The 12,923-nt window shown below is 46.2% G+C and overlaps 6 protein-coding genes across 6 annotated transcripts in view; 3 read left to right on the forward strand and 3 right to left on the reverse strand.

The window, feature by feature from the left end:
* Window positions 1-851: 851 nt before the first annotated feature.
* LY89DRAFT_721623 (uncharacterized protein) lies at window positions 852-2,624 on the forward strand (the record flags this gene model as incomplete). The annotated part of the gene is made up of 1 exon (XM_018218659.1): window positions 852-2,624. The coding sequence occupies one exon, from the start codon at window positions 852-854 to the stop codon at window positions 2,496-2,498; it is 1,647 nt and encodes a 548-aa protein (XP_018067099.1). The 3' UTR covers window positions 2,499-2,624.
* A 181-nt stretch (window positions 2,625-2,805) lies between these two features.
* LY89DRAFT_721624 (uncharacterized protein) lies at window positions 2,806-4,464 on the forward strand. The gene is made up of 6 exons (XM_018218660.1): window positions 2,806-3,163; window positions 3,237-3,266; window positions 3,323-3,421; window positions 3,484-3,613; window positions 3,742-3,923; window positions 3,974-4,464. The coding sequence occupies exons 1-6, from the start codon at window positions 3,119-3,121 to the stop codon at window positions 4,046-4,048; spliced, it is 561 nt and encodes a 186-aa protein (XP_018067100.1). The 5' UTR covers window positions 2,806-3,118; the 3' UTR covers window positions 4,049-4,464.
* Window positions 4,298-5,530, reverse strand: LY89DRAFT_699403 (uncharacterized protein; the record flags this gene model as incomplete). Its single annotated transcript, XM_018217054.1, has 4 exons — window positions 4,298-4,511; window positions 4,563-4,969; window positions 5,015-5,263; window positions 5,321-5,530. 4 exons carry the CDS (start codon window positions 5,528-5,530, stop codon window positions 4,298-4,300), a joined length of 1,080 nt encoding a protein of 359 aa, XP_018067101.1.
* A 535-nt stretch (window positions 5,531-6,065) lies between these two features.
* Window positions 6,066-8,441, reverse strand: LY89DRAFT_737665 (uncharacterized protein; the record flags this gene model as incomplete). Its single annotated transcript, XM_018220284.1, has 7 exons — window positions 6,066-6,388; window positions 6,447-6,883; window positions 6,936-7,049; window positions 7,105-7,293; window positions 7,356-8,015; window positions 8,077-8,337; window positions 8,392-8,441. The coding sequence occupies 7 exons, from the start codon at window positions 8,439-8,441 to the stop codon at window positions 6,066-6,068; spliced, it is 2,034 nt and encodes a 677-aa protein (XP_018067102.1).
* A 996-nt stretch (window positions 8,442-9,437) lies between these two features.
* LY89DRAFT_687709 (uncharacterized protein) lies at window positions 9,438-10,749 on the reverse strand. The gene is made up of 2 exons (XM_018215562.1): window positions 10,060-10,749; window positions 9,438-10,005 (listed from the first exon to the last, which is right to left on the reverse strand). The coding sequence occupies exons 1-2, from the start codon at window positions 10,482-10,484 to the stop codon at window positions 9,537-9,539; spliced, it is 894 nt and encodes a 297-aa protein (XP_018067103.1). The 5' UTR covers window positions 10,485-10,749; the 3' UTR covers window positions 9,438-9,536.
* Window positions 10,680-12,923, forward strand: part of LY89DRAFT_687710 (uncharacterized protein) — a 4,110-nt gene continuing 1,866 nt past the window's right edge. The window contains exons 1-3 of the mRNA XM_018215563.1: window positions 10,680-10,945; window positions 11,005-12,581; window positions 12,630-12,908. Of these exons, the coding sequence (XP_018067104.1) occupies window positions 10,807-10,945; window positions 11,005-12,581; window positions 12,630-12,908 (1,995 nt within the window). The 5' untranslated portion in view covers window positions 10,680-10,806. The remainder of the gene's footprint in view (window positions 10,946-11,004; window positions 12,582-12,629; window positions 12,909-12,923) is intronic.

The raw sequence follows: 12,923 nt of genomic DNA on the forward strand, positions 1-12,923 counted from the left end.
TGAAGACGCAACTTGTCTCAATGGCTTTGCCTAGCTTGACTTGGCTCTGGGTCTAAGTCAAAGTTTCAAAGTAGAATGTCCTCAATCAAACCAGAACGCTTCAGACACAAGAAACATCTGGTATTCTGTAATCATCTCTCCACCGAACTGGGAGAACTTCTGAGCCGAACCTTAATTGAAGTCTAAACGCAAACAGATCCAGGCTAATGGATCAATGTGTATCAATCTGAAACGAGGCTCGAAAAGAGATGGGGATGAAAGAGGAAAAGGAGCTAAGCTATGCCGCCTAGCACCTCGACAGTGAATGAAAGATTCTGTTTCAACGGCTCTCCTCTCCACATGTCCATGCCGAGCGCTGCACAAACCCACTCGCTTCACAACTTATGTCTACACAACTTCACTCTCAACCTTACCCCTCTTTCAAAGCAGCAGCATCGACAACACATCTCATCACCCTCGTCTTCTTTCACGGAAGCCGTGTTTCACCACGCTGATGCTCTAAGAGAACTTCTTCAGAATTCATGTGCTGGAAGGATTCCAAACATTGCCTTCGTCGTGTGTGAGTTGCTGGTTAGCGAGATTTAGCGAGCCCCCTTACCCCGCCAATCAAATATTTAAGCTCGTGATTCCAATATAAAATATATTACAAAAAGATGTTCAATACGGAGTGCAACACAATAATCAACCCCCACGTGAAATGGGGCCGTGGGGAGGGGCTGTGCAGTTGACATTTTGAAGTCATTAGCAGATGGAAGCCCAGCATCTCGTAGCCTTTCCTCATAATCCAACATTCAACGACATATATATCCATCAGGGACATGTTAATCTAACACTCTCATGTGCTAAATATCATGGAACCAGGAAGATCAGCCCCTATGCCGCCCAAGGATCCCGAGTCGGCTTTGCCTTCAATCTACGATGATTTTCTACGGCCCTTGGATAAATTCGGACAGTCGATAGATCTGAAATTCTCGTTCGAAAAGAATCTTATGGTCTTGGTAGATGATATATCTACCGGAAATACGAAGGAGAATCTTCCACATTATGACCGCGGCCAGATCACGAAACGTTTCTGCATCTTTGGACTGGTATTTGCATGGCTGGTAATCATTGCTTGTACGGCGCTAGGAATTTTGTGCGCTGTACAAGTCCCGGGATTTATATATCCGACAGCATTATCTTACCCTACCACGGTAGCTCTTTCATTTATCGCCAATTTACTTGTCGCTCTTAGCACCGATGCTCTAGGATACATTCACGGTGTTTCTCTGAGATGGGCATTATTCAGAGACGGTCGTCTCCACTTCAACACCAACTTAAGGTTGTTCACAAGTACTCCAAAACATACTCCAAACCGATGGCCTGTGAATATTGTCTGTATATTTTCCCTCGTCATATGTTATGCAGCACCGTCTCAGCTGCTGTTGAGCCTAGACACCGAAAATGTTTTAGACGTAACTTGTCTCAATGGCTTTGCCTTGCTTGCGTTGGCTCTAGGTTTACTCAACATGGCGCTTCTCGCCACTTGGATCATGTTGTCGTCTTCTAATGAGATGATTACATGGAGTTCAAACGCTCTGAACAACGCCTTGGCTATCTTGCATCATCAACTTTGCGTCGAGCCCAACAGATGTATGACAGCTGTAAATGGTCCGAGAATTTGGCCTGTGGGTTCCAAACCGCTGAAGAGACAACCTTGCGCTAAAGTTGCACATCCAGCAATGCGCTATGTTGTCATATTGTCATGGATATGGCCGTTTATAGTCATTGTTTGGTTTGTTGTACTTGCGCTCCTTAGCATATATCGGTTTCAAGAGAGCTTCACGCTCGCGACGAACCTCGGTTCCAATAACCTCGATTCCAACATCGACGTGGTGTTTCAATTGGATCCTGACACTCCTTCGATGAAAGATCTTTGGCCGGTTCCACTGCTCGTCAACTTTTTTATTCAATGCATCGTGCAGGGTGTTCAAAGTCTTGGGTTTCATTCAATTGAACTGATTATCGGCATGGAAAGAGATGAAATGGCATGGAGAGCTGCTGGCAAGTCTCAAACAGGTGCTCGGATGAACACCAACGCATTCATTTCAATACTCAAGAATTTGCCGAGTATAGTCTTATACATCTCTAAACCACTTATGCACTGGGTCTTGGGTCTAGCAACACGGGCTGTAATCGCGGACGATAACAGTATCCCGAGACGATATTATTACGCTTGCGGCTTTCGGTACCCGATGGTCTTTGTCTATCTCATCTTTACCATTGCACTTGCAATCTTGACCACTTTCATTGCGTACCGTAAGCCACGAGGACCTCAGCCAGCAGCGTATGGCCATTATCAGACTTTGAATAATCTCATCGATGATTGGACTGTTGACGAAAAGGGTTCTTTCTGGTGGGGTGACAAGGGAGTTGGTCCGACTGGAATGAGGCATGCGGGTACTAGCAGCAAGAAACAGTCTCTTGGGGAGATTCGAATGGATGCGCTCTATCTCTAAGGGAGAGTATGTTCGAGTCAACGCACTGGGAGACACAACCATTGGGACCTGTGTCCCCTCGCTCATCCTAACATTGGGTGTCTTCATGAGAACCTGTACGAGCGGTGTTGGGCGATGTTCATAGAAGGGAACGTTGAATATGAAATCTACTATGTAAGAGCTTTTAAAAAAAATATCATACATCAATTTTCTATCTCTTTTGTTCCCGCATGACATTAGTAAGCTTGCCGGACTTGCTCAGGCGCTAATCTCGTTCGGTTTAGTGAGCCCAACTGAGTAATCTGCAGACTGAGCAACACGAGCATCGGAGCAAAATCTACCAGATCATCTCGTTTTGTTATCTTTTCGCTTTGTTACAGCCTGGCGGCCAAGTTACCACCTTAACGCTTTTGAGCAACTGTGCTGGTCTTAGAACTAAACCTATTTCGATGCTCGCTATCGCTCCGAAAGAGGTTAGGGTTTGGTCTTCTTAGGGCTGAGATCGACTAGAGACTACCCTGCACGATTTTAGCGGGAAGAGCGTGGGATAGTTTCCCTCGCCCTCTTAAAGCAACGTCTCTCCTAGATATCGAGAACATAATTCATCAAGAAATCGATATTGCCAATAGTCTAAGGTCACTATGTCATCTCAAGTTGAAGAGCTCATACCTCTCTCCCTAGGAAAGGTGAGAGCACTTGCTCTGGGCTTTCCTGATGTCAATATCTGGCAAAGGCATCGAACTGACGCACATCAATTAGGGAAGTACTATGCGAACCTTTATCGATCATGTACGTTCGCTTGACCTATGGGTACAATTGTAAGATTTGAGCTAAAGCACCTAAAGTCCAAACCGGACGACAGTCCAGACCACAACTGGGTGGAAGTGACATACGACGGCAAAGACGACTCCGAGGTCTTCGATGTTCCAAGACATTGGCACAGGGTATTTTATCCTTTTCGATATTCTGTCCCAGGACTCATACCGATAATAACGTACCACACCAGGAGCATGACGAAATTATGGAAGTGTTAGAAGGACGAATGATCTTCAACCTCGATGACAAAGAAATGGTCATTTCGGCTGGCGATCCACCGCTTCTCATTACTCGAGGACGCATACATGGCGGTCGTGGCAGTACGTACCTTACCTACACTGTTCCAAAACGTCGTCAAAAATTCCAAGCTCTACCCATTTTCTCTCTATTGTTCCAACACAAAGACAGAATATTCAGGACTGACTGGACTGACTGGACTAAACAATAGTCAAAGGAGAGCGCGTTCGCCTCACAGAACGTACCCGACCCTCCGGGACCTTCAAAGCTCAGTTCTTCCAAGACTTGCTCCAGAACGAACGGTTTCCAGGTTTCTTGTTGGCCACACGCGTCTTCTATGACGGCGACATGTTCCTCGCTCTTCCTGGAGGATTCAAAACTTTGGATTATTTGGTAAAATCATCATCCTTGGCTGGAATTGAAGATTTGGCTGACAAAGATAGTTCATAACTATTGTGGGGTTCATTGCTAAGGCTTTCGTCCCCGCGAAGCCAGCTACCTTGAAGCGGATGAAATGAATATGGCGATAAAGGAGTTTACTGCAGCGGATTTTGATGTTTATCAAGACCAATTCTCCGTATATTGCTAGGGAAGTGAAAGAAAAAGAATTATCCCAAGACTCTGAATATGATAACATACATTGACACCTGATGAAACTCCGCTGGGGGCCAGTTCCTCCGCCACTTCTCCCTCATTGGTCCCAACTTACTGGACTACCATTCCGCCAGGAAGTGAAGGGAGCCCTGGATTGCATGTCAGATATAACATCACAACACAGAGAGAGCATACATACATGTATCTGTCCCAGTGTTTTCCTTGGCTTGCTGAGCCTTCGTGCATGCAACAGTGTTCTCCCATGACTGCAATTTCAGAACAGGACAGGTCTCGCTGAAGCAATTTGTTCCAAGAGCATCCATAGCACGCTGAAGAGCACCATCTTTCCATCCAAAGAGGTAGTCACCATGTGCTCCGTATCCAAGACTGCATCCTTGTCAATAGCGAAAACACAGATGGCAGGAAAGCAGAACTTACGGATCCCCAAAGCTATACACAAGAGGTTGCTTGCCGTTGGTGTAGTATTTGGGATCAGCGAACCCGGAGGTATCGTACATGATCTCATACATGACTTGCGGGATTCTCACAGGATGCGTGCTGGGGCACTTATCCCCGGCGAGTGCAGAGCCCGGTTGATAAGTTACGTGAGTTCTGTGATCCGGACTATCCAAGTTCTTTCCATCCCAGCACGATGGGAAGATGACGGTAGCACGAATTCCACCAGGGCACGGCTTGGGAGGAAACGATGCATAGTCGGTAGAAGAACAAGGAGCTCCGCTACCACCAGACGTCCGCTCATTTTTGGCGAGACAACGGTGGCAGATGGTGACAGGGCCACTCTGTTTTGTGCGGAGGGTTGGATCTCCTGCCAGCATGCGGAAGCCCTGACGGTTGTCAGTTTACATCCTGTATATGTTCTTTACACTCACACGTGGGAATACTGTCACATTCTTGTTCGTACCGCTGAACGCATGCATATAGTAGACAGTAAGTCCTCCTTGTTGTTCCATCAAACTACCATTCAATCGACCATTCGCCATCTGTGGAACTCGTATGAATGTGCCATTCTCAGGAGACTGGAAGAAGATTGAAGCTGTCCAATAGTTGCTAAAGTCCTCAGACATCTTGCAGGATGTACAGCTGGACGTGGTAGACGGGTCAATCACTGCTGGATCCATCTAGTGATGTCGTTAGTGCACACTTCAACATCTTAGAGTTACAAATAGCGGTAGTACCGTAGCATTGAAGGAGCTTCCTCCAACGACTTGATGCATGTGCGAGGATGGAATCACCCCAGGATTCACAAGAGGGTCCGTACGCTCAATGACGAGTTGAGAGCAGGCAAAACGGAGAAAGTCTGAACCTTTGGCAGACCCAGTTTGTGTAAGCGCATTTTGCGCAAAAAGCGCAATCAGCGCAGTGAGCGCGAAACCCGACCAAATCATGATTGCAGAGCTTGAACTTGAAAGTTGGACAAGTTGAGGAGATTGTCAATGGTTCAAGTATCCGCTGCTTTCGTAGCAAATTCGAGCCCTATTACATATACCGAGCTGCGCACTCAATATTTACTGCATTGCCTATTTCAATCAGTTTTGCCACAATGTATTTTACGATAATTAAAGTTGGGGCAATGTAAATTGATTGTATCAATTTATCCACGAGCTCTCCAACGGCATTTAAGAGCGCCAAGTGATTGAATCATTCCCAAATTTTGGACAGCTAATAAGAATGTCAGAACCATAAATACCCGTACGCTTAATTTAGAGTGTTTCTCCATTTTGGAGCAGCCACAATTACCGGCAGCTTGCTTCTACAACTTCTCCTCACTCACAAAGGTGCTTCTGTTTGATAAAACGATTGGGTCGGAATGCACAATCACCTGTGTAATACACATCCAGGGGCTACTTGAGGTTTTCCATTAGAAGCATCCGTCGGCCAGCATCACCGCAGGCTATGCTCGACTTCAAACCCACCTCTATTTCAAAGTTCTTGGTGGAACGTAGGCTCTCTTGGATTCAAGATTGCATGATCCGTAACATATTGCCTCGCTCGATGCGCAGCCCCCGTCGCACCCACTTTCTCAGGCTCTATATCGAACAAAAAGCGCTCTTTGTACTCCGGCAACGCTTTCCCAATCACTTGCTTCATTTCTTTCATTCCATCTCTCGAAGCTTCACCTGTCAAGACGATTCCCATGATTCTTGATGTTGCATTTTTTATGTTGCCTTCGGTGAGGTAGGTGATCATCTCGTCTATAAATGTTCGGATCGAAAGTTCAAGATCCCTATCGACTTTGCCTTCATCTACAATGAGCTGCCCAAGATCGTCAGCATGATTTTCTGACTGTATACTGAGAGTTACGTCCCTGTGCATTCTCTTCTTCTCCCATTCCAGGAAATTTTCTTTGATCGATAGATATGCAAAGATAAACTCCGAGATCCAGAAAGTTCATAGCCAGATATTTCCTAGAATACTCGACCACAAGCACATAATAATCCTGATCTTCCACAACGCAATCAAACGGCTCTCGAAACCCCAGACAATTGTCCAAGTTGTAAGCAAGTCTCGCCGCATTATGAGCATTGATTACTTGATAATCCTGATCCTTTCCGAAGTACCCAAGTTCATAAGCAGCGAGCATCAAAGTGCTCATTGACTTTCTGCTTACAAAATGCCATGGCCCTGTTACAGCTCGAAATTCTATTGGATTGTTTACTTGTAGCGCTTTCGCTGTGGAAGATTGGATTGAGACAATACTTCGAGTGAACATCGCGACCGTTTCTGCGTCGTAGGCGGGGCTGGGTTGAATTTATTAGTTGCCATTTTGTATCTTAAGATAGGACTTCTCACGCATGCTTTGTTTCGTCCATCCAGGTCGCCCAAAAGTAGTCTTGCCATTCTTTGCTACTGTTCATGGTAGCAACATATATGAGCTCATTCTGAGCATTGAAATAAGCTGAGGACCTAGTATCACCCGCACTATCAGCAATGGCTGTATTTCTAGACGCATGGAAAGTACCAATGATAATAACCAAGATTGATTCCCACAGGGTAGTCAACGGCTTCTGCAGAAGCAAATGATAAGACCGTGACGAATAGCACGATACTCTTGAATGCAAATGACCAGGCCATGTCAGACGAACTGAGCATGTCTGGCTGCTCTACGAGGTCACTTCCTCCGCGATTGAGCCCGACGTGATCGTTAAGACTTCATGAGAGTGCATTGCATTGTTAGAAGAGAAGATCGTGAGACGGTGTTGCATCCTCGACCGGCGCTTCGACGTCCAACAGTTGTATCCAACAATGTCCAAGTGACTAAGCACTGCTCCCAAATGACCCTCGTCTCCTTGTCTGAGCTGACCTCCAACTCTAAGTCTGCCCCTATCCACATGAATACAGACAATGAACAAAGCAATCTGCCCCAAAGCTGCACCAAGATAGTTCATCCACATATATCCGAATTTGAAATAGAATTGAACCCAGGTTCTGTCCGGCGACGGGAACGTATGAATTAATGCTCCAAGTCTCAATCCTTGGCAGATCCCTAAGACCACAAAGACAATAATCTGGAGGCCCAAAGAGACAAGATTGATGTTTCCTCGAGCATGCAACGCCAGTGTGGTCAGAATTTGAGGCAAGTATTGTAGAAGCGTCAATGGAATTAGTAAGCAAGTTCTCCAGATTAAGCCAGTCCATCCCTTTATGAGCATCCAAATGATCGCGGGACCGATGTTTCCATGATCTTCTACAGCATCATCTGCGGCTTGTGCATTAAAAATGAGATGCCAAGCGCAAAGAAGCGTGGTGATCGAGTATGTGGCAATGATGACTTTAAGTGCCCCAGAACTTATCGGATGAGCAAGGATGCCGGTGGATCTCTGAAACTCACTGGACTCAATGGTGGTTCGATACTTGATATAGAGACTCGCGCTACGTAGCAATTATCACTCTTTGCAGCCTTTTAAATATGCGCAGGGACGATAAGACTCACGTAACTATGACACAGAGCAATTGCACAGATATCTGAAGATAACCGAGCAACGCCGAAAAGGCTTGGAAACCTTTCAAGTTGCCAGATTGTACACAAACAAATGCATCCTTCATTTCCCAATTCACGAGATAGGCAGCAACCTGGGTGGTAGAAAAGAGAGTGGTAGTAAGAATCAACCAGGATGAAATCCCGAAGGTACCATGTCGTACGATGGCAATAGCTTGGGGAACGAAGCTTCCAACAATTGCAAAACAGAGGAAGCTGTGGACACAGAGGTCAGAGACTTCATGTAACAGGACCTTTGAGGTACCTTACAGCTCAATGACTGTGCGAAAGAGACCTTGAACGCAATTTTGGCATGACATATTGTTCCCAGGCTGCCAATAGTCTTTTGAAAACGATATTTGGTACAATAAATGTATCACATTAAGATTGCAAGCAGTTTCTCGATGTTTGAAGGTTGAGGCATCAGTGGTACTTTAATGTGCCGTGCGCCTCTAGGCAGCAGAGATCAGCTGCACCTGCATGTTGGAGAACTTCCAATTTCTGGTACTCCACCAATTGAGGCTGCAAGCTTACATAGTCGCCGCCTAATGATCCTACTAAGAAAAGAAGGCTCAAAGGCAAATGCTTGGGTGTAGAATGAAAGTCTCTAACGTTCATCCCTGCGTAGCGGAAAACTCTGCGTGCCGGAAAAAATGATAAGTACTTTAACTTTAATTATTATAAAATCTATGCATAACGCAATATCTCTAATTATTTTTTGTAGATTACATTCCGTTGTCACTCCCCAACACCTTAGTTGCCTCCGACTAAAAAAGCACGTTCGCGTCGTCGCCCTCACGATTAATTTGCAAAGAGTCTATTTTTATGTCGTAACAGACTTCCTCTCCTACAGCTGCACCACTAAGCTTACGCTATCTCTAAAACTTATAGAATGGTCTTTGCCGAGTTCCTAAGCCTCCCCACTATACGGGAGATCGCTAACAGCCTTGTGGGTGCTGTGGCGTACCGATTTACACAAGATCGACATGCGGGTTAGTACCTCGGATCGAAGCGAATAACGGTATCTTGGTGGGGAACAGCCCTGCACGTGCCAAACACTCATTCCGTAAGCTCACCTGAAATCACTGGACAGAAAGCAATAGAAAGCTATTGCCTGATTGCTCTCGCATATCTAGGAAATCCTCCACCATAGTCAGTAACAAAGGCGCACCTCTATCAAGATTATCGCCGCATTCCTTGTAAGCGGTGGGAAGTAGCGATTCCTCAGTGTAAAAGTGTTTTCTTTACTAGTCAGGCTAGTGTAGCTTAATAGAGAATTCAATTAAATGAAATAACGATGAAAACGCAAGAAATAGCTTTGGAGCCGAAGAAATGTGTTAAATTAATTGTCCTTTCAAGTCTTGAATCCCTTTCCATAATATTGCCTTTCCCGAGACCCTAATATGCCTGCTTACCTACCGAGGACGCAAGTCCTTAATATCTACATTATTGGCAACTCCAACAATAACAAACCCCTTATTATTAGCACTTACATCCGAAATGTCTTGACTTATATTCAACTCTTCTCCAGGCACGTTAATAAATCCTGCCAGAGCTATACCATCATTTGTTGCTTTGATGCCCTTGATCTTCTGCCCGGTGCGCTGATACACAGTTCGCGAGAGGGCTTCCTCGCACATGTTGCGCAATAGAGTGCTAGCAGCTTGCTGTCTTTCAAGCTCCTGGAGAAGCTCCTTCTTGCTCTGCTCCAACTCCTCATCTCGCTCGGTGCCTCCACTAACTATGAATTGTTGCAAACTCTGCTCAATCTCCACCATCTCTTTGCCTGCCCTAATGAGCTCTTGCTCAAGATCGGCTTCATTTGCTTCAAGTATATTATCTTTCTGCTCCTTCGCTAATTCCTTCTGGCTGGCGATTTCTAATCTATTCAATAAATTAGCCATTAGCAGAATAAGGTGGTTCGGTGATGAAACAAACAAGCTCGCTGTAGTGAGGGCAATGTTGAGGGTGCTTTTACAGTCGTTGAGTTGCCCTTTGAAGGTTTTAATCCTGTCTGGCCCAAACAATCCGATCTTCCATCGAGATATCCAGAATATCTTATCCTCTTTGGAATGCTTCGTCCAGCGCTCGACTTGTGACTGAAATGCTTTACATGCTCTGTCACAGTTCTCGACAGCGGGCCCGATTTGGCTGCTCCGAATGATCTGCGAGGAAGCGTATTGTACATTGGCATTCAGCTCCTGCAAAACACACTCGACTACCCGAAGGTCGACGCTGAGATCTTTGATCGTGCCTGGCGCATCTTTGATATTATCGATCGTCTTGACGAGAAACTGAGCGCTCTGAAGAGCTGCTGTTGTGATGCCTACCACAGAAGCGGTAATACTGAGAGGGTCCGCCATTGTCACAGAGAGAGCGATTCAAACACAATGATTCAATGCTATTTAGATTGTAGCGCGGAGAAAACGTCTTGGAAAGGATGTATTGAGTGCGAGGGAATCCTTCAGCTGAAGCTCAGCTAAAGCGCAGCTGAGGTGACGGTGCGGGGTGGAACCAATCACCGCGAAGATGCCTAACTTAACGTCGTCGTTCCTATTCTGTAAGCCATGCAAAGCATTATCGTGAGCGCAACACTATCGCGAACCAAGACGAGGAATACAGTCTATGCTCAACATCCTACACGGTTGAAGCTATCGCATCGAGGACTGCGCCGCCAGCGGCCTGATGCCTTTAGCTCGCCAAGACGACCCGCCGTGGTCGCCCCAGCTCAATAATCAATCCATCAGCGGTTTATCTGCGACAGTCAATTCCACCCTTTTAGCAGGCCACTTTCTTGGGGATGTGCACATTGGCGAAAGCAAAAGTAAGTTGCTTCTACTATCCCCTGTATCAAAGCAATAGGAGACTGACAAATCACCTCAGGCTTGGACGATGTACTCGGGTCCCTGCCTATCGCAAAGGACGCGCCATTCAACGCATACATCCGCCAGGACGAACCTGCCTGCCTCCATAACACACGCGTCGACCTTCTGCAAGAAATATATGACTGGGCTGATGGAAAAGCTGGACACAATGAGCGATGCATCTTCTGGCTGAGTGGCCTAGCTGGGACGGGAAAGTCAACAATCTCCCGCACCTTAGCCCGCAGATGCAATGAGCAGAAGCGTCTTGGAGCCAGCTTCTTCTTCTCAAGGGGCGGCGGAGACGTGAGCCATGCCGGCAAGTTCTTTACAAGTCTTGCCGTACAGCTCGCGGATGCTGTGCCGTCTCTCCAAACACATATCTGTGATGCTATAAGGAAGCGGAGCAACATTGCGAATCTGTCTCTTTTAGACCAGTGGCGCGAGCTTATCATCCATCCGTTAAAGTTAGTCAAGCCAGACAAGCCCTCATCTCCATCTTCCTATCTGCTTATCATTGATGCCCTTGATGAGTGTGACAACGAAGGCCACATTCGCACAATTCTGCAGCTTCTAGCTGAAGCTCGATCGTTAACGACTATGAGACTCCGAGTCTTTTTGACAAGCAGACCTGAAGTTCCAATTCGACACGGCATACGGGCTATCCCACAAGCCGAATACCAGGACTTCGTACTCCACAGCATACAACCCACGATTGTCAACCATGATATCTCTCTGTTCCTAGAATACGAGCTGGGGATGATCAGGCAGGAGTGGACTCTTGGAGCAAACTGGCCAGGCGAAGTGATTCTGAGACAGCTAGTATGTAAATCTAGTGGCTTGTTTATCTGGGCTGCTACTGCTTGTCGCTTTATTCGTGATGGGAGGCGATTTGCACCCAAGAGACTGGACACAATTCTCAACGGTAGTAGTAGCACTGTTACCGCACCAGAGAAGCATCTCAATGAGATTTACCTTGCCGTTATCAAGCACTCGATCTCTTTGGACTATTCGGATGAAGAGCAAGAAGAGGCATACGATATGTTAAAGAACACGCTTGGAAGTGTAGTGGTTTTGCTCTCTCCTCTTTCTGCTTTTTCACTAAGTAGGCTATTACACCTTCCAAGGGAAGAGGTCGACCAGATATTTGAGGACCTTTATGCAATCCTTGATATTCCAGAGGACCCGACTTACCCAATCCGCCTACACCACCCTTCACTTCGCGATTTCCTCTTGAATAAAGATCGATGTGAGGATTTCTGGGTAAATGAGAAAGAAGCACACCAAATATTAGCTGCTGGCTGCATACAGCTAATGTCCCAGACACTCAAGAAGGACATTTGCGAAATGCATGCCCCTGGTAGTCAAGCCGGCCAGGTTGAGAGAAACTGTATTCAGAAATACCTTCCGCCCGAAGTTCAATATGCATGCCTTTACTGGGTCCATCATCTGCAAAGGAGTGGTTCTCAGGCTTCCAACGGCCAGGAAGCCCACCGATTTCTGCAGGCTCATTTACTGCACTGGCTTGAGGCGCTCGGATGGATGGAGAAGACTTCAGAGGGGATTCAAGCAATATTGTCCTTAGAGGCTTATGTTTCGGTAAGCCATTTGTCTATCGTTTATAAGGTCTGACTAACTCGTTCTTAGGTTTTGAAAAGTCCGAACTTATATGCATTTATCTATGATGCAAAGCGATTTGCTTTACACAATCGATCAGTAATTGAACAAGCACCCCTTCAATTGTATTGCTCAGCCCTTGTCTTTGCCCCAGAGAAAAGTATTGTCCGAAAGACATTTGAGAAGTGTATCCCGTGTTGGATCCAACAGAGACCCAAAGTCCAAGAGCATTGGGATACTTTGCTGCAAACGCTCGAGGGCCATTCTGGCTCGATCACGTCAGTCGCCTTCTCCCCCGACGGCAAGCAGGTCGTCTCTGGCTCT

This window comes from Mollisia scopiformis (genome assembly GCF_001500285.1).
Source record: "Mollisia scopiformis unplaced genomic scaffold LY89scaffold_20, whole genome shotgun sequence".
In the NCBI taxonomy this organism is placed as follows: domain Eukaryota; kingdom Fungi; phylum Ascomycota; class Leotiomycetes; order Helotiales; family Mollisiaceae; genus Mollisia; species Mollisia scopiformis.

Bases quoted from the DNA above. Each gene is read 5' to 3' on its own strand.
- LY89DRAFT_721624 (XM_018218660.1), top strand. From the start codon at position 3,119: ATGTCATCTCAAGTTGAAGAGCTCATACCTCTCTCCCTAGGAAAG. The intron at 3,164-3,236 runs GTGAGAGCACTT...CACATCAATTAG, and splicing joins TACCTCTCTCCCTAGGAAAG to GGAAGTACTATGCGAACCTT. The intron at 3,614-3,741 runs GTACGTACCTTA...ACTAAACAATAG, and splicing joins CATACATGGCGGTCGTGGCA to TCAAAGGAGAGCGCGTTCGC.
- LY89DRAFT_687709 (XM_018215562.1), bottom strand. From the start codon at position 10,484: ATGGCGGACCCTCTCAGTATTACCGCTTCTGTGGTAGGCATCACAACA. The intron at 10,006-10,059 runs GTTTGTTTCATC...TTTATTGAATAG, and splicing joins GCCCTCACTACAGCGAGCTT to ATTAGAAATCGCCAGCCAGA.